Here is a 19113-nt window from a genome sequence, read left to right on the forward strand (position 1 = left end):
AGGGTTGGGAGGGTTACTTTGTAAATGTAATCAGTTACTGAATACATGCTCTGAAAGTAATCAGAATACAGTTACAGCATATTCAGATTACTTTTAGAATACTTTCTTTTTCCATAACAGATGGGTATGTTTTGGTGAACAGGAGACACTTATTTTACTGGACTGGACTGCATTCTTTGTACTGTCTTAAAACCTTTCCTTGGAATATGTTATGAATTGTAAGGTGTCCTTGGGTGCTTTGAAAGGCGCCCCTAAATAGAATGAATTATCATTATTATTTATTATCTGAAACGATGTAATAACTTTTAAAACGTTTTCCAGTCACTTGCCCCATGCATTCAGCAGCAGCAGGCCATTCACTTTGATTTGATCCCGTTATGAAATGTCATCATTTCGACAATAAATACATGCTACATAAACGTTATCTTGCACATTTTATCTAACCATCTCCGTTTCTAACTTTCAATATATTTTAAAAGAGATCTCTCTCTCATCTGTGTGCGGGGGCGGGGGCCTCACAGACACGCTGCATCTCTCTCTCACTCAGACATGCTGCAGCGCCGTGCAGTGTGCACACAGTTCTGCCGGTAATGAATATTACATTTTGTGAGGAAACTCTTCCACCAATAATTCAGGGGCAGGGGCATGATCAGCCTCCTGAACAACAACAAAATGCTTGCGTGTGATGTTTGTAAAGTTCCAAGTAAAGTCGTCCCTTGTAAAGTCGTCCGAAGCCTTCCATTTCGTTTCGTAAGAGGATAACCAAAGCGAACAGCGCTTCAATACAATCGGCCATTGTTGTTGTCGATGTGAGGGATTTCCGCGCGGTTTGGATTTTATGAAGCAGGCACGTAAACGGTGACGTCATGACGCAGCAGCGGCAGCTCTGGGCGGTGTGAACAGAGCGGGAGCAGAAAAGGGAAACCGGAGCTGAACCAGAAAAGCTCTACTGCTGTGGTGCGGAGCGCATTAATCAGACTCTTCACAACGAAGGATCAATTCTTCTACAAGGCAGGGAAGGTTTCGCAGTACGCAGTCTACTGTCCCGCAGCTGCTGCCTCTCTGTTGGACTCCGGTACTGCACCTTACTCACGAGACGTTGTAAAAAAAAAAAAATGGGTGGGAGGCGAACGCACTAACCACTCCGCCAACGCCACAGTCACCCCCCGTCGTGCGGGCCAGATGAGAATGTCTGGCGGGCCGGATGTGGCCCGCGGGCCGCCAGTTGGTGGTCACTGCTTTAGAGAATAAAGTGTGTGTGTGTGTGTGTGTGTGTGTTAATTTGTGTGTGTGTTACTTCTCTCTGCTGACTCCTCTGTCTTGCCTTGTATACCCATAGTGCAGCTGGAGTGTAATAATCATTCTCTATTCTGTCTCGCTGCCTGGTAAAGGGCGTTCAGTCTGCTGTGTGCTTATTGATCTCCTCCTCATTGAAGTTAAGCACTGTATTCAATAAATGTTCCCTTGCACTATATTACTGTGTACTACTTTTTTTTGTCACAGACTACTCGGCTCATACCTGATTGGGCTGTCTTTGTCTTTCAACAACAAGGCAAAACCAAGATTAAGGATTGACAAGATCATAAATAATTTTGTGCAAAATAATCTACACATTCCTATTCTCAGTATTCAAAAAAGGTGACTCATGTCGTGCCAGAACCCTAGGGTCAAAAGTAGAGCTGCAACTAATAATTTTTTTATTTTATTTCAGATTGGAGATGTTTTATTAAGCACTAATTGTTTGTCTGTAACTCTTTTTTAAGTGAGTCAAAAGGCCCTTTACATTTCCTAACATAAACATAATGTCACCAATCTAAAACCTTAAGCTTTTTAGTTTATCATCACAACACAAAAAAAGCCAAACATTCTCACTATAGTCATTTTTTCACCAAAGACACAGGTGTAAATAATACAGTTAACGACTAAAGGAATGCACCATCGTTAGTTGTAATTACACCTGTTCTTTTTTTACTATCATTCCAAATGTCTGCTGTGAAAAATAACTACTGAGAAGCTGCAGGTAGGGAATGTTTGCTATTTCCCCTTAAATTACAATGAAATTGAGTAAATGAGGACATGACGTATGGTGTAATTTGTACAGCAACATTCACTATTTATACTAAGGTACCATTCTGTAGTGCTCCTTCTATACTTTACAAAACATCAAGAGGCTCAGTAATATCTTTCCAATGAGCATTTATATGCACTCTACTTTCCTCCCTTTTCCCCACCCCTCCTTCATCAGCACACTGTATTCTCATCCGAGTGTAGTGATATGTTCTACTCAACGTGTAGAATTAGAATCAGTCCAGTGTTTATATGACTGCTTATAATTGTGTAGAGGGCATAGACGTGCGCCGGCTAAGTAGATGGCTCTGTAATCTGATTCCTCACTCTGATGATAATGTTCTCCGAGTTTGCACAGTCTTATGCAAGACGTTATGTATGCTAATGAGCCCCGGGCAAATGATGCCGCTGTTTATCATGTTTCCACCAAAAAATAATTTGCATGCCACACTCCAGGGAGAATATGGTCCACTTCCTCATCCTCTTCATCTGTTTTTGTTCTCCTCCTGATGGATTTTCTCTTCCTCACTGCTTCCAAATTGAAATCAGTTTACTCTTGGGTATGCAAATACAGGTTTATGAGTAATCAGAGCTGTCATTCAACCCCCACGCAACAAGAATCACTTTGGTTGCTGTTTTTAAATTGCACCGTCATTGCCTCCCATGTCAGGGTTGTGTTTGATGGTTGTCATTTACTCATCATCTTCCCAGAGTGTCATTTGTGTTCATTTTGTGATTGCACCTCCTACCCAGTGAGAATCTCCCAAATCCTCTGAGCTCCCGATTGTTTGACTTGAGATCTAGTCTCATTTGCAGTGTGCACAGGGGCAGCTTTTCCCTTTTTCTCTGGGGAAACATATGATACTTTACGTCTCTATCAGAGCTGTGGTTTGGGCTGTCATTTAGAACAACACGCTGCATCAGCTGGACCTGCTGTGACCCAGTTCCAAACAAACACAGCAGTTAATGGCTTCACAGGCCTTTCTGGCCATTCTTAATGATGGTTAAATTGAGCGCACCTCGCTGCACAGTGACGAGGCTGCTCTCTGATGGCTGCTCACAGATTAATCCCACCTCCCTTTTGATTGTTTTGTTGCTTTCTCTCCCTGTAAGTATCCTTTGTGTATACCAGCGTGGTACCAATGAATTCATTTCCTGCGGTCTTTGTTCTATTCTCTGCTCGCTGCTCGTGTTCTGGTAAATTCGCAGGGCTCATTGGATTGTTCTGGCGATCGCAAAATGTATTGTGTCCACGCATGTGCAGATGCACACACACTTTGATAACAAAACAACACAGGGGTGAATGAAACGGTCTACACATGGCATTTCATGCCCTCAACTACATGTTGAAGTGGTTGGCTGCCTGACTCTACATGCAGAACATCAGATACAGACTGTCAGGCGCGCTACATAACCACACGCTTGATTGTAAGCTGTATTCTATAAGGGTGACAACTTCTCATGAACTTTCAGTGTCAGTCAGGTTCTTCTTCTTTCGACCAATAATCAGTTTCCCTATTTGTGTTGCCATATGTTGTTTACTATTTTTCATACCATTGCTTTTGTCAAACTTTTTCACTGTTTGCAAGTTATGTGCCAGTCAGTTAGCCAGAACTTCCGAAGCCTCTTTGTTCTTTTTATGTAAATTGCATTATGCTGCTCGGATGACTCAATTATACAATAATCGTACACGTTGTTATGACCTCTTCCATAGCTGACACAAGCTGTACTAATTGGTATTTTCTGTAATTAGCGCATTTGCAAGTGTGATGCCTTTTTTATATAGAATTTTCTTATTGAATTGGAAATCAAGTAATCTGATGGTTATTTTTCATCTAATTGACCATTATTTTGTCTTTGATGAATCAAATATGATACCAAATACCCCTAATTTCATTTTAACACTTTTTTACTAGTAGTTCAAAAACTAATTACAGCTTTGCAAAAAAAGAACTAACTTTGAGACAATCTGTTTGGAAAGTCTGTGTGGGAGTAGAATACATGAAATGACTTCACCCCATTGCAACCAAAACAAAAACGTGTTTAACAGGGAAACAAACAGCAACCTTGTAATTAAATATATTGGCTCCTCTGATGGCAGGTGATTGTGGGAGAAAACGGTCGATTCACTTGATGTACCATTAGGCGCATTCACACTGCGGTACTTTTCCCACAAAGGTTCATGTGAACTTAGTTCATGTGAACTCTTTTATCGCGTTCACACCAAAAAGAGCCGGTACTAAAATTAGTTCATGTGAACCTTTTTACCCCGAGTGGCTCTCTTGTGAGAAAAGAGCTATATTTCTGATTGGATGGAAGGATTGCAAACCACGCCCCGTAAAACTCCCAAAAGGTTTTGTGAAGCCGCCATTTTATTATCCTCGCATTAGCATTATTAGCATTAGCATTAGCCCATCGCAGAAACGCAGAGAGACTAATTTATGGCAACACAAAATAAAACATGGGAGCGGTGGAGATGAGGGTGGATTAGGCAAATGAAGCCGCTGACGTCACTTGTTCTTCTTCTGCTTTGGGTTTACTGGCAGGCCGCAAACCACTTCACGGCGTATACTGCCGCCCAAAGTCCACGGCCGGAAATCCCCGGAGTTGGGGACTGGCTTCAGTAGAAGCTGCTGGGAGTCCCAGCAGCTTCTACTGAAGCCTTCTGAGTAAATCGCCAGAACGCCGACACCCTGCTCATCTCCACCACTCCCATGTTTTATTTTGTGTTGCCATAAGTTAGTCTCTCTGCGTTTCTGCGATGGGCTAATGCTAATGCTAATAATGCTAATGCGAGGGTAATAAAATGGCGGCTTCACAAAACTTTTTGGGAGTTTTGCGGGGCGTGGTTTGCAATCCGCCCAGCCAATCAGAAATATAGCTCTTTTCTCACAAGAGAGCCGCTCGAAAGTCTGCTCTCTAGCAGTACAGGGACTTTCGAGGGGGTAAAAAGGTTCACATGAACTAATTTTAGTACCGGCTCTTTTTGGTGTGAACGCGATAAAAGAGTTCACATGAACTAAGTTCACATGAACCTTTGTGGGAAAAGTACCGCAGTGTGAATGCGCCTAATAGCATGCTGGGAAGGCGCCTGCGGGGAGGGTCTTTTTTAAATTAAGTCGTCATTCACCTCTGGAAACCTTTGCTGAAATGTTCCTGCATGCATTCCCTCAGCAAGACACGCACACACACTTGTGTCATTTCATTCTACAGGTCTCCTCAAAATTAACACATATGTTCACACGGCCACTTTTCAAGTTGTCAGTGTTTAGAATGTGTGGTGTGTGTGCACGTGTGTATGACAGATGTCGGTCATGGCTGGTTTGACAGCGACATGTTGTTCACCTCTCACTGATTGAAAGAACAAGTGCCAACAATCAGGATTTGATTGACCTTATAACATGACCTTGACTTGTTGATCTATCTCTGATACTAGATTGAGAAAGGCCTGAAAACATAGTCAACACATGTCTTCATTGTACGGAAATGTAATTGTTTTTATTGTGCTTAGTGACAATTTCTTAGTCCCTCCTAAGAGTGCTCACTTATCAGAAATGTATAATTATTATTTTGATGTTGCCCTTCATGTATGGCATGAATCTGTTTAGAAAAAAGTGCTCTAAATGTGTTTTGAATTGTTTTCATTATAATCACATTTATGTTTCTGCCCATCTGTTTTTTGTTTGTGAGCAGACTATCCCCACACATGTAAACAGATGGTAGAAAGTTAAGGCTGAGGAGGATCTGATTGCTTTTGGAGCAGATCCAGGAACGCAATTTAAGAGATCTTTTTTATTTTGACCATTTCTCTTGAAATGAAATGCAAATATGCATCACATGATCTGTCAGATTTCCTACATGTCTGCACATTCTTCCACCTATATTATGGACTATATACACTTTCAGATGGCGCACAGTTTGTGGTTGCTAAATTGTGTTCATTAAAGTTGTTGTTATTGAGAAGATGCCAGCACAGTTTTCCTTTGGGCGACTCGACAGAACATGTTGGGAGCCACCTGTAACGGGCTCTATTGATTCTTGTTCATTTAGCAAACAATGCAGACAAAAATGGGCTTTTGTATTGTTTGCTCGAGAGCCACACAAGCGTCTTTATTGTTTTTTTCTCAACACCTCAGGAATAATATCTTATTATAATTTCCTCTCTTTCCTATATTTCTGAGCAAATCTCTATTTCCACTGGCATTATTGTCGTTTTGGCGTCCCCCCCCCAGCATTATTGGTTTCTTTGCAGTGGGCGGTAGAAGCATGTTGATATTACAGTGTTGATGGTCCAACCATGGCTGTGTCAGGCTGTGTGGGTAGACATCCTGTGGATGTGCGATGCCTCTACTGCACTTTGTAATGGCACACAATTAGCGCCACGAGGGAGCCAAACGCTTTATTGGCCTTTTTCCTCCTCCTGTAATATCTCCTCCTCTCATATTGTCCTCTCTCATCTCTCTCCAGCAATCTATAACTACGATGCCCGGGGAGAGGAGGAGCTGTCGCTGCAGATTGGAGACACAGTGCACATACTTGAGACACATGAAGGTGAGAAGAGGCTAACTGATGATACACATGATCAGAGCTGACACGCCAATGTCTCCGATTATTTTCCTGTCATCTCTGGTACTTCTTTTGTTTTGTCAACATTTTTCTTCACATGTTCAATAATATATAGCAATAATGAATATTATGCTGTGTAAATGAAGGCTGCAGCAACCTCATACTGTTCTCTACTGCCCCTGCTAGGGTTAGATTAGACTTAAATGTCATTCTTTATTGTGAATTCCTTAATACAACCGAAAACATTGTAAAAAAAATTCAAACATATTTGATACTCTGTATGTAAAAAGCTAACATGCATAACCCTGTTCTCTATCAGACTGGTACAGAGGGCATAGGCTGAGGAGAAAATCCAAAAAGGTGAGCACGTTTTTATGAATCCTTATATTCCTGTTACTAAAAGGTTACTCTTTACAGCTTCTGTTTTTCAGCTGTTTAACTTCTGTTGTGGTTTTACTATAATTGTGTCTTCCTCTTATAGGGCACATTTCCTGCTTGCTATATACACCTGAAAGAAGCCACAGTTGAGGGGAATGGGTAACTACTTGTCCACTTACACATTTTAATTTAGGATTGTTTTTTCACGAGTAAGACAATTGCATGTTCTTGTTTTGCATTATAATTGCATGACTCATCTTCAAACATAACAAAAGCTAAAGATGTATATAGAGCAACATGATACAAATGAATGAGAAGTTTTTCCCATCGTTTTTCCTGACCTACTGAAAAGCTTGGTGAATTGTAAGTTGTATGCAGACAGCCTCTGAGGTTTTGTCAGTACTTGATCAGATGTGACATGTGGCTTTGTTTTTGCACAATTTGTGGCACTGTTTTGTTTTCATGTCTTCTTTGATTTACCTTACCTGCCCCCCACCCCCCAACTTCAAAGTCCTTGAATGCAGCTGGGAACCTTGAAGAACAGACACTTGTTTCCATACAATACTAAATAAAAACATTTTTTTTACATTTCAAATTACGCAGATAAAAGGCAACATTTAAGCCGACACTTTCTCCACGTGGGGGGGGAAAGGACAGGAAGGACACATAATCCATGTCTGAAATGTGTTCACTGTCCCTGCAGGCAAAAGGAGACGATCATTCCCACTGAGCTGCCCCTGGTTCAGGAGGTGACCACCACACTGCGGGAGTGGGCCACAATATGGAGGGACTTGTATGTGGTAAGCAAGACTGTCCAAAGCCTGTAGAAACAATAAGACACACACACTTACACACACTCATATTCATGTCAGATATGGTAACGTTACATATGGATGTTAGATTGCGAAGAAACACTAGTACAGAGTTCCACATTTTTGTTGTTAGCTGAAAGAGGCTTGGAGGAAGTAACCCGGAAATGTGTAAAACTGAGTCTCATATCAAACTGGACCTACAATAATGTGTAAAGTGTCTCAAAGTGTCTTGGTAAACCTTTTTATATATTAAGCTACTTAAATACTAATACTTAGCCATAGGTAATACAGTTATGGATAGTTCCCGTAGAGTCATTTATCAAGCAAATGTAATAGTTTAGAGAAAAATGCAGTATTGTTAAGGAACATATGCCTGTTGAAAAGTAATTTGTTGAATTTGCCTCGGGTAATTCCACCTGCTCTTAATAATTAAGAGCTTTTTTTCACCTTCACTGTGCTGAACCTGCTGCTAATGAGAGGTCTGGCCTTCCAGCATGAACACAGTTCTTTTACCAGTCAACAGTTCAAACAAAGAGCACTTAGATTTTCCAAATGTCCTTCTGTGTCTAATCTGTATTCATGTGCGTCCACCTGTTTCCGCTGTCAGGGAGACAAACGTGAGATGTTCAACTCGGTCCGTGACATGATCTACGACCTCATCGAATGGCGTTCCCAGATCCTGTCCGGCACCCTCCCGCAGGATGAGCTCACCGAACTCAAACAGAGAGTCACCTCCAAGATAGACTACGGCAACAAGTGAGGATCCTGTCTTTAGAGGCCTTTTAACCCCCCCCCTCAGCTGATATCCCCTTTATCCTCATATATTTCCGAAAACATGACTCTTGTTGGAATAGGTCAGCAGTGTCAGTCAATAGAAAGTGACAGGTCATCGCTTAGCTTGAGGACAAACTGGAGGGATTTAGCTTCAGCAAAGCATACTGTATTCCATCATGAAGTGACAGCTCTTTGCTGTCTGCACTGGGCCTAGAAAATCGGTTGAAAATTGAAAGCTCCATTCTCCTCCTGTGATGAAACTTTAAACCTTTGGCCAGGTAGAGGAATGGCTTTTGCCTCCACAGAATGAGGGTGCTGATGAAATACATTGACTGCATGTTGGCAGCATGTCTGCCCGACTCCCTCCATGGAAGAAAGAGTCGAACAATATAGTGGAGCTTTGAAAGAGCTCAGGGAATGTTATACGAGTAGAAAATGTGGCAACGGGTGTGGCAGCTTACAGTTAATGTATGCTATTTCCTTTTTTACACATTCATAATATTTATTTACCTAATCTCTTACGGTATATCTATTGTATGTCTTCATCTTGGCGGGTTCTGGCACTCGTTAACTCTCAATTATTTTTTCTGAAAGGTACCTGGATCTGGATCTGGTGGTGAGAGACCAAGATGGGAACATCCTGGACCCGGAGACAACCAGCACCGTCAGCCTGTTCAGAGCGCACGAGGCGGCCTCCAAACAAATCGAGGACCGGATTCAAGAAGAGAGGGTAAAGATAGAGGTTCCTGCTTCTCTGGACGCCATTCTTTCACCTGCAACTAGACATGGGTCTTTATCAAGACAGTATATTGGAGATAAGTGAAAGCACTTGACTGCAAAGTGTGAATAGTTGGGATCTGAATGGGGTCATCTTGTTTTTCTGACTAATTAATTCTCAGCCAGAGTCAAACACACCACGGTTCTCACAGCGCTTCATATGAGATAAATGTTTGCTATGACCCCTCATTCGTCTTCATTGGAGACTGTTTCCTCTACAGTACTTTCTGCTCCATATCTATGTACATGTGTATCAATTTAGATAGCTGTGTGGCTCTAGGGATGGCAATGTTCAGTAGTTTGGTCGGCCGAACAATTAAGTCCAGACTGAAATATCTTAGCTGATGGATTACTGTGAAATTTGTTACAGATATTCAAAAGCAATTCATGTTAATCCCTAACGTTTTATCTATAACCATTATAAAATGACAATTTGTCTAATACTTATATTGATGACTAAGCACCTGCAAAACAAACAAGACATTCGCTTTTAGCTGATTGCAAAACCATTGAAAAGTCCATTGTGTTCTTTTGCTTTAAAAAATGACTTGTTTCTCAAATGACACACGTCAAGTAAAAACAGCACAGGCTTTAACAAAAATAAAACAAATGGTCAAACTGTGTTTTTTAAGGTAAGACAAATGCAGAGAAATGATAGTTGCATCTAAAATGGCATTGTGGCATTTGCGCAATTCACAGACGTGGGGACAATTGGGCCACTGCTTGTACACACAAACCCTTCACTGCTTCTTCAGAAAGCCAGGCACTCAGCCAGATGTCCTGTCTATTTTACTTGGCGTACCGGTGGCATCCCTCACCTAAATGTCATCTGGCAGTATGTAGGAGTGTCAGACGCTAAGTGCCCTGCAGTTATGTGGTCTCATTGTACATGACCTTTTAATCCAGAGGTCTTTATTGCATATCGGGCAATCGGAAAGTGTCCAGGTCAACGCGATAAATATTAATGATATGGCCCCAGCATATCTTTGAAGGGCGTCCAAGGAATCAGCCCACCTTTATACTGCGGATTCACTTCTGGAGATCAAGCACATGTTAATGCTTTTTATTCCACTGAGGACAAAATGCATTGGAACTCAATTTTTGATTGATTTCATTTCATTTCATTTCAAACCTTTATTTATCCAGGTGTATCCCTTGAGATCATTGACCTTTATTTTATAGACATTGTGCTTAACTTTTCAGAAAGGCACAGAACCAGTGTCTGACATTCAATTATCTGGTGTGCTGTTGCTCACCACACCAACGCACAGTATCTCTTCGTCCCCGGGCTTATTGTTTAAACTCCACGGCACTGAGGTCTACCTGCATGTGACAGAAAGCTATTGACAATTGCCAGATATTGAGCGCTATATCTCTGTTTCCCTCCGACAGTCTCAGAAGCAGAATATTGATCTGTCAAGGCAAGCAAAGTTTGCCTCCACACCGTCGTTCGGCCTCTTCGTGACTCTAAAGAATGTGGTGTGTAAGATCGGAGAGGATGCAGAGGTGCTCATGTCCCTCTACGACCCAGTGGACTCTAAGTTTGTCAGGTAAATCCATTGGCGTATATTCAATCTCTTTTATTCCCTTTATTAACTCACTCATATTCACAGACCTCGTTCTGATGAAGCATTGGGATGTCAACTGAAACCAAAGTTCCCGTCTGGTTTAAGAGGAAAATGTAAAGATGGTGGACTTGTGCCTTTAGACACCGAATCAGAATCAGAATATCTTTATTGCCATCATACATAATATATATATATATATATAGTAAGGTATAATGACATTTGGTTGGCGTCTCTCACTGCAGTAATATAAATAGACACAAATAAATAGATCAGTGATAAAAGCAGATGTTGCAGCAATAACAATGCACATCAAATTAAATATCAATGTACATATTTACACATTTTACAGGTTATAAACTTTACATATACTAAACTACAACAGTTTAAACATAACTGTGTTCATCAATTGATGCTTAAAATATCCCTAAATATATTTTTCTGAACTATACACCTACGTGTAGCCTACAGAGATTAGTGACAAGTCAAACACAGTTGGTATTTCTAGATAGAGTGGAGATGAGTTTACATGCGCTTTTCTTATGAAGACTAAAAATAAAGCCCTGTATGGAAGAGATTTGATGTCCTCATGACATATGATGTTTCAGACTTACTCGTACTTTACAGAATCGTCAGCTATCAGCAAGTACAAACACTGACAGACACTTGGAAGCACACTCACACAGATACAGACGCACGCCATGCTGGAGCGTGACCAGAACAAGTGCAGCCTGCTTCCCGGGGATTTGCTATTGTTTTAGGATTCTGACAGCACATTATCACGAGTAGAGCAGCTCGGCCGTGGGATGTTTCCCTCGCATCCAACATCATTCTTGCATTTTGCTTCTCAAGCGGATCGGTGTCAGGATTAACATTTAAGCTTCCTCAGCTTTCAAGGAAATGATATTGAATGCAACCCAACGGATTGCCTTTTAATTTTGTTCTATGAGAATTTTATGTGAATCTTAAAAACTGCCAAGACAGACTAAAAGAATGAGTCATGCTTTCTCTCTCTTACAGTGAAAACTACCTGGTGAAATGGTCAAGTTCAGGTCTGGTGAAAGACATAGACCAGCTTCATAACCTGCGGGCCGTCTTCACGGTGAGTGTGTTTGCTTGTATATGTGTCCCTGGGTGTGTGTGTGTGCACACACGCCTGTGGCCAGCCCACTGTTTATTCAGGCATGTTATGAGTCATATGGGAGCCTGTTTGCAGAGCTTGTATTTGTTGAGCTCTCTCAGAAAGAGCTTGGCTCGTCATATGTATTTACAAAGCTATCTAATGGAAGCCCAAGGGCGCAGGGGTCAGCGTGCATCCACTGGGAGCACTCTGCTAGGTTTGGTACGCACTGCATCCAGAAAATGAATCTGGGGACACAATCACAGATGTTGCAGAAGCAGTTTTTGGTGAAAAGTTTGCCCGGAACACAAGCTCATCTTCACTTAAGATAGTGCTTTTAATCGATCAGTTGTTGTTGTGCACCCTAGGATTGATGTGGCCTGAACAAAAAAAATGCTGTTGCCAGATTAGGCTTTAAATCCAAATGCTTTTTCTCAGGGCAAATATACAACCCCATTGTAATGGTTTTGGATTTGTCTACCTAAGGTATAAGTCATATCCAGGGGCGGCGGGTACTGTAGGCTAGGGAAGGCTAAGCCTTCCCAAATATTTGTGTTACTGCATCCTGGTCAAATAAAAATATAATGTATAATGTTTGTGTTTTTGACATTAGCGCTGCTATGCAGCCACCTGTGCCCTGTACTACGAAGCCAGTTCAACAGACCCTGGATATGTTTGAGTTATCTTAACTAACCCTAACAAACGAGATCTCGCTAAGCGGTCCTACGACGCTGGTTATCAACTCGGTAAACCAAGCCAGGATTTCTCTCTCCAGCTGAGAGCGCGTTCACGTGAAAGGGGCGGGGTTAGCAACATTTGACCAATCACAAACAGGGACAAGTGTACTGACAGCGCAGCGTCATACTTCATTAATGAAAAGTAAACTAATATTAGACAAATATGAACTTTAAACATCCATGACTTAAATATATATATATATATATATATATATATATATATAATCCTGCAAGGTGAATACAGAACAACTGGTTAAAAAATAAATAAACTACAGAGTGTTTGAAAGCGTAACAGTTTTATGATACTGCCCCATCTAAGACACGAGGGGATCTGACTTTAATTACATTTGAATTGAGTGTTTCGTCAACTTAATGTGTTGCTTAAAATAATATGTCTGCTTACAGTATATGTGACAATGTAAGTGTTGCACGGCCAGATACGGCTCAGCTGACTCAGATAATGAAATATTGTGATATTATATGATCGATGATCTGATTGATGATGTGATATCAGTGTGATATGAATGATAAGTGCGACACGTCGGCTTCTTCCCTGTATACGGCAGTTTAAACTGTATTTCCTTTATCCTGTAATATGACTTGATAGCTTTAAACTCCGCACACTGAGCTCTGATTGGTCAGCAGGCGGTGCTTTCACTGAGTTCATCTCTTTTCTATAGACGCCGGGGGCGGGCAGCGTCAGGTACAAAAAAGTGATTTAGCCTTCCCAAACCTGAGCCTCACGCGCCGCCTATGGTCATATCTATCGATTCTACTGAGCATAAGCATTCTTTTTCATAACTTCTCTTTTTTCCAACCCTCTTCAGGACTTGGGCAGTGAAGATCTGAAGAGAGAGAAGATCAGCTTTGTGTGTCAGATTGTCAGAGTGGGGCGCATGGAGCTGCGAGACAACAACACCAAGAAGCTGACGTCAGGACTGAGGAGACCCTTTGGAGTGGCAGGTAGAGCAGACGACAGAGACACTGAGTGACACCCTATTGTTCCAAAAAAAGCTGCACGACTCGTGTTACTATAATCAGACCTACCTTTTTTTTTAGAACTGATTCTCTGAAGTTCCATCCTCCCCTCTGGCTTTGCTTGAATAACCCCATGTAAATGAAACCGATCAGAACAGATCCCTTGTTATGCCTTGTACTCCACAGTATGTGCCAAAGTCTTTGCCCAGATGAGTGAATGTACTGTATTCGTCTAAAATTCATAGATATCTCAAATAAGTGGAAAGAAGAATTACAGTTTGATGTATCTCCTGTTGGCAAGCTGCCAGGTGTAAACTAATTAGATTGGTGTTTTGCCCACAGTTATCAAACAGAGCAAATGATACCCCTCTTTCAGTGTCTTTTCCCCACTTCCACTTGAAGAAAAATGACAGCATGATTTATGATGGCTTATCCTTAGACATCAGCATGATGGAGAGCTGCATTTTTGAGATTTGCTTATTTTTAGACGCTGTTGTAACAGGAATCATATGGTTTACATGTGACCTGAGGGGTAAAGACTGCTGCACAAATCACTCTGATTATCTGCACCGTCCCTCATTCGCTTAAGTTGAAGCAATTTCAAGAATGTGTTTCCTGTTTTGGTGTGCGGCTCCGCTGGTCAGAGTTCATGTTTGGTCAACATTGACCTGCAGGTTGTACACTCAGCTGATAGCAAAATGCATGTTGTGTTTGAAAACATTTCTTATTCTGACTATGTTAGCACCCAATTTAGTATAATATTACATTATCAGGTCGCTTACTCCAGCATTGCTCTCATACAAGTGTTATTCATTTTAAAATACATTTAAAGAGTAATTTATCACCAGACAGAAAACAAGTGTTTTGCTGCCCTCTCTGGTTGAAATCTATTTAATAGGTCTCAGATATACAAAACATGTCTCTGAAGTGTTTGGCTTGAAATAACAGCTCTGTTTCCAAAGTGCTGATTCTCTGCCTGTTACTTTAGATGAAAACAAGGAGCCACTCCCAACGCCCCTCTGAGAGATATTTGGTTACAAAATAACACATTGGTGCTCTAGGAGGAGATTCAGGTGATAAGGCGGGGGGGGGGGGTTACCTTGGTTGGTTATTGGCTAATGGTTACACAAGCCAAAAAACATGACATCATAAAGTGGCCAAAATCTGATCAGAGCAGGTTTTTATATAAATGGATCAGGACAAAAAGTGAGCAAATCTTTTTTCCTGAAACTTTCAGAATCTCTTTACCCAGAGGGGACACATGTTTATGTATAAAAGACATGAACAAGTGGATTTTGCACAATAGGTGACCTTTAAGTCTCGTTTACTCAACTAAACCCAGAAGTGGTTTGGTATGGTCAACAGTGTAACCACACCTAAACATGACGTCACAGGGTCCTGGAGTACACATGTACATCACTTTAGCAAAATGAAGGAATGAAAACCCTGGCAAGTTTACAGAAAATACTTTTTTAATGCGTTAAGTTTCTCTATATGCTGATATTCTAACATCGTGTTTTTTCAGACCCCTCCCTCCGTCCTTTTACCATCTTAGTTGATTAGTGCTTACTGAGAAAAGGCCACTGTTAGCTGCTCTTACCCCCTGATGTGTCCTTGTCATACATTTCTCTGGCTCTTTTATAGCCGTGCTTTACTGAAAATGTTTTGACCATCTCTCCTTGTTTTTCCACAGTAATGGATGTCACCGACATCATAACGGGCAAACTGGACGATGAGGACAAGCAGCACTTTATCCCATTTCAGCCGTAAGTGGATTGTCCAGCACCACAAAAAAAATCACATTAGTACATAAGGGAGCATAGCGTTCCTTTTAAGCTTGGTATAATGTTGCATAAAATAGCAAAGCTGATGTCATTCTGCCATTTACACATATTCCCATTAATTTGAGTAAGCACAGTATGTCGGAAACTTAGCGGTCGTATTTAACTTCATTTTTTAAAGTCTTGAATCCTTGACACCTGATTAGCGGGGGTTTTAAGACGTTAGTGCTCCCCTTTTCCCTGCTGACTCAATTAAGGCAATCTCATTAACTGCTGCCATTCTCGTAGGACTGCGTACAGAGACAGAGTAACCTTTTCCTTAATGTGATTTTGTGCATAATTGGAAAGGCTTCAGATTCAGGCAGTTTAGCTGGCAGATCACCACACTTAACGGTTTTATCTGTAAGCATAAATCATGGAAATTAGAGCCTTCCAGCCCAAAAGAACAGGTTCTACAAGGTGTTATTTATGAAGTGTGAATATTTTCCACTAAATTTTAACTGATGAAATCGCAAATCCTGCCATCACTCTGTGTTTTCAAGGCTAAGAAAGCCATTTAGCGTCGGTTTGACATGAAGTATTTTGGATGGACTCCTGGCATCCAAACAAAAATGGAAATGGCTTTCAGAAAATGGACTACATAGATCAAAATCTTACTGAAACTGTTGGTTGTTCTTGTTTGTCCAAGACACACCCTTATTACAGATGAGCTCTCCTCTGGCTTGTTGTCTAGAATCAAACCAACTTAAATTAATATAATGCTTTTTCTAGCAAAGTTTCACTTCATGCTGACATGACTATTTGTTTAAGTGATATCAACTTCACCTTGGATTCTGGGAAGATAAAATCCAATGCCCCTTTCAACAGAATTTCAATGTCCCACTGTGGCAAATTCTTAGGATCAAACTACTTTAAACATTTGAGGGTGAATCTCCCTTGTTCCTCTTGTCCTACACTGTACATGTCCCATAAATGTCCCTCATTCTGCCTCCTTGCTTGGATTGGTTTTGGATTCAAGGTTGGAGGCACTGAAGACAGCCTGAGGGACAGAGATCTTTTACTGCTTCCTCCATGCTCACATCATTCACCGCTGTCTTCTCCTCCATGCTCTACTTCTTCTTGTTTCGAGTCCTCTGCACTGCAGATGGCATCGCCGCCAACTGCAAACATTTCTCTCACAGCTGCCACATGTGGTGTTTCCAAGATCACATCTGCTACCTCCCTATACTCTGTTCACACTTACACTTACTTTCATGTTTAATTGGAATTTGGCACCACACTGGAAGTGGGGTCCTTACCATAAAAGTAGTCCAATGGCTCATGAAGCCAAACAAGTTTAACTTGTGGTAAACAATTACCAGATCTGTCACATCTATGGGGCCAATAGAGCAAGCGCACTAGCATTTCCTTATACCGCGATTCATCCTTAAAAAGCGTTAACTGTTCAACGTCAGTTTCAAATTGTCAGTCTCTTGGAAACACTTTTTTTTTGATCACATGAAGGACCTGGAAGTTGTAATTCAACAGTTTGGTCACTAATTGGTTTCAGAGCCTAGCACTGTTCCTGTGTCCAGTCCCCTTTATCAGCAGTTGGTACTGTTGACACCTGTAGCCCCATTGAGAACAGCACATGATGTAATAGTGTTTTACATTTGCTTTGTCAATAAAGCAGAATTAGAATATTAATAATTGGGTATAGTCTTGAGTTTGAGGCCTTTTTTATATCGTTACCCACTTTGAAAACATTAAAAGGCCACCCCCAGGTCAAGCTTCACACTGCTCCTGTGGCGCTATAACATTCACACCAAATCAACGTTGCTGCAATTAGTGCAGGGTTATCTGATGGTGTGGGAGTGTCATTTGAATAGCTAACTTACTGTGAAGAAACTGCACTACGATTAATGTCCTTAATGTCACAGGGTTTTGCACTTTTCAACACAGTAAAGTGATAAGCCACCAAATTGTGATGCTGGGTTGTTTTTTCCAAACAGCTGCAACTGTAGCCATCACGTCTTAATAACCCACATTGACATAGATATAGTAGGATATGCAGAGCCTAGTGTGAATGCAGCCTAAATGGTGACTTGGCATAACTTCCTAAATGATGATTTCTCTGTGTTTCTTTCATCACCCTTCCTGGCTCAATGTTAACTGCTAACAAGCGGCTTTGTGTCTGTCACGGTATTCGCATCATTCTTCGGTGTGTCTCTGTTTCTCCGTCTCTCTTTCACCCCACTCCCAACCTCACAACCATCACTCTGTGGCTCCCCTTCTCCTCCATCTCTTCTTCTCTGTGGTGTTTGCCTGTTGTGTGCATACTGCAGGCTAGCGTTGGATGACGCCATTCGCCACAAGCAGCTGAACATCTCCCGTTTTTCACCCAGGGTGGCAGGGGAGAACGACTTCCTCCAGACCGTCATCAACAAAGTTATCACCGCCAAAGAGGTCAATCACAAGGGCCAAGGTACAGTGAACATTTCAGACACAAGAACCAAAGCCGAGGAGGGAAGTCGCCACGCTGTCAGTCTTTTATCGTCGCTGATAGAAATGCTAATAGAAATGCTAATAGAATTTGAAATTGCATCTATTGTGAAGTGTCATTAGTGTCACTATCTAAAAGTGTTTTTATTCATTTTCCATCTCTGCTAATTATTTTACTGGGTCTGTTATAATTAATGTCGGAGAGTAATATTTTATTTAGCTTAATTTGCTTTAATAAACAGTTTTTTATGCAATTTTAGCTCTGTTCACACAAGGTAACATAACCCGCAATATACTGACAGGGAATTCAAACAGTTCCTTTATTAAGAACATTATTCTTTGTCAAATATTCACATCATACATCAACTTTCATACTAAAAATAGTTGCCCTCATCACCATGACTACACGATGTAAGTAATCCAGCTGTTAATTAAGCTGCTGAGTCGTCAGCAAAGACTGGCTCTTATCGGGCTTTTGACATCTGTGGTTAGAAGATCAACATTAGCCATTTGAGGGATTTGTGCTGGGTGGGGGGGGAAACGACATGCAGCCTTCATGGTATTGTCATGACATACGAAGATGTACTCATATAAATCTCAGGTCTGCTCTGGCCCACACCGGGAAGAACAGCGGAGCACTGAGAGCAGCTGCCTGGGTCACACTCGCATATCAAAAGGCTTCCTGCTTGGAGAGTGAGAGATAAGTCCCTCATAACAATATGGGGCCTGTGAAAGCCTCTGGGTTCTCAGGCATCGCTCACTCTGGTGGCCTTTGAAGGGGCGCACTGCATGATGACTGCTTTAATTGGATCCACTTTTCTTTCTGTCTTGACCAGAGGTATGCATCTACGCTGCTTTGTTTTTCCTGAGAGAATATCACATGGACCGAAACTGGCACATTATGCTGTCGGCATTACAGAAGCTCTCCTTCCAAAACAGGAGAAAAGCAGGACAGCTACTGGTGTTAAATTGTTAGGAAATATGACCCAATGAAAGTGCCCTGAAGACACTTTGTGTCTCTGAATAATACTGAAACAAGTTTCCCTTTTATAGCTTTGCACTCTCCGGTCTTTCCAA

General features: G+C 41.4%; 1 protein-coding gene across 1 annotated transcript in view; it reads left to right on the top strand.

The window, feature by feature from the left end:
- The window catches only part of dock1 (dedicator of cytokinesis 1), a 184517-nt gene that overhangs the window by 18121 nt on the left and 147283 nt on the right, over nt 1–19113 (top strand). The window contains exons 2-12 of the mRNA XM_034212611.1: nt 6535–6618; nt 6953–6993; nt 7115–7170; nt 7715–7811; nt 8431–8579; nt 9192–9327; nt 10767–10924; nt 11960–12041; nt 13624–13759; nt 15468–15540; nt 17940–18019. Coding sequence (XP_034068502.1) covers nt 6535–6618; nt 6953–6993; nt 7115–7170; nt 7715–7811; nt 8431–8579; nt 9192–9327; nt 10767–10924; nt 11960–12041; nt 13624–13759; nt 15468–15540; nt 17940–18019 — 1092 coding nt within the window. The remainder of the gene's footprint in view (nt 1–6534; nt 6619–6952; nt 6994–7114; nt 7171–7714; nt 7812–8430; nt 8580–9191; nt 9328–10766; nt 10925–11959; nt 12042–13623; nt 13760–15467; nt 15541–17939; nt 18020–19113) is intronic.

Source organism: Gymnodraco acuticeps, unplaced genomic scaffold (genome assembly GCF_902827175.1).
Source record: "Gymnodraco acuticeps unplaced genomic scaffold, fGymAcu1.1, whole genome shotgun sequence".
In the NCBI taxonomy this organism is placed as follows: domain Eukaryota; kingdom Metazoa; phylum Chordata; class Actinopteri; order Perciformes; family Bathydraconidae; genus Gymnodraco; species Gymnodraco acuticeps.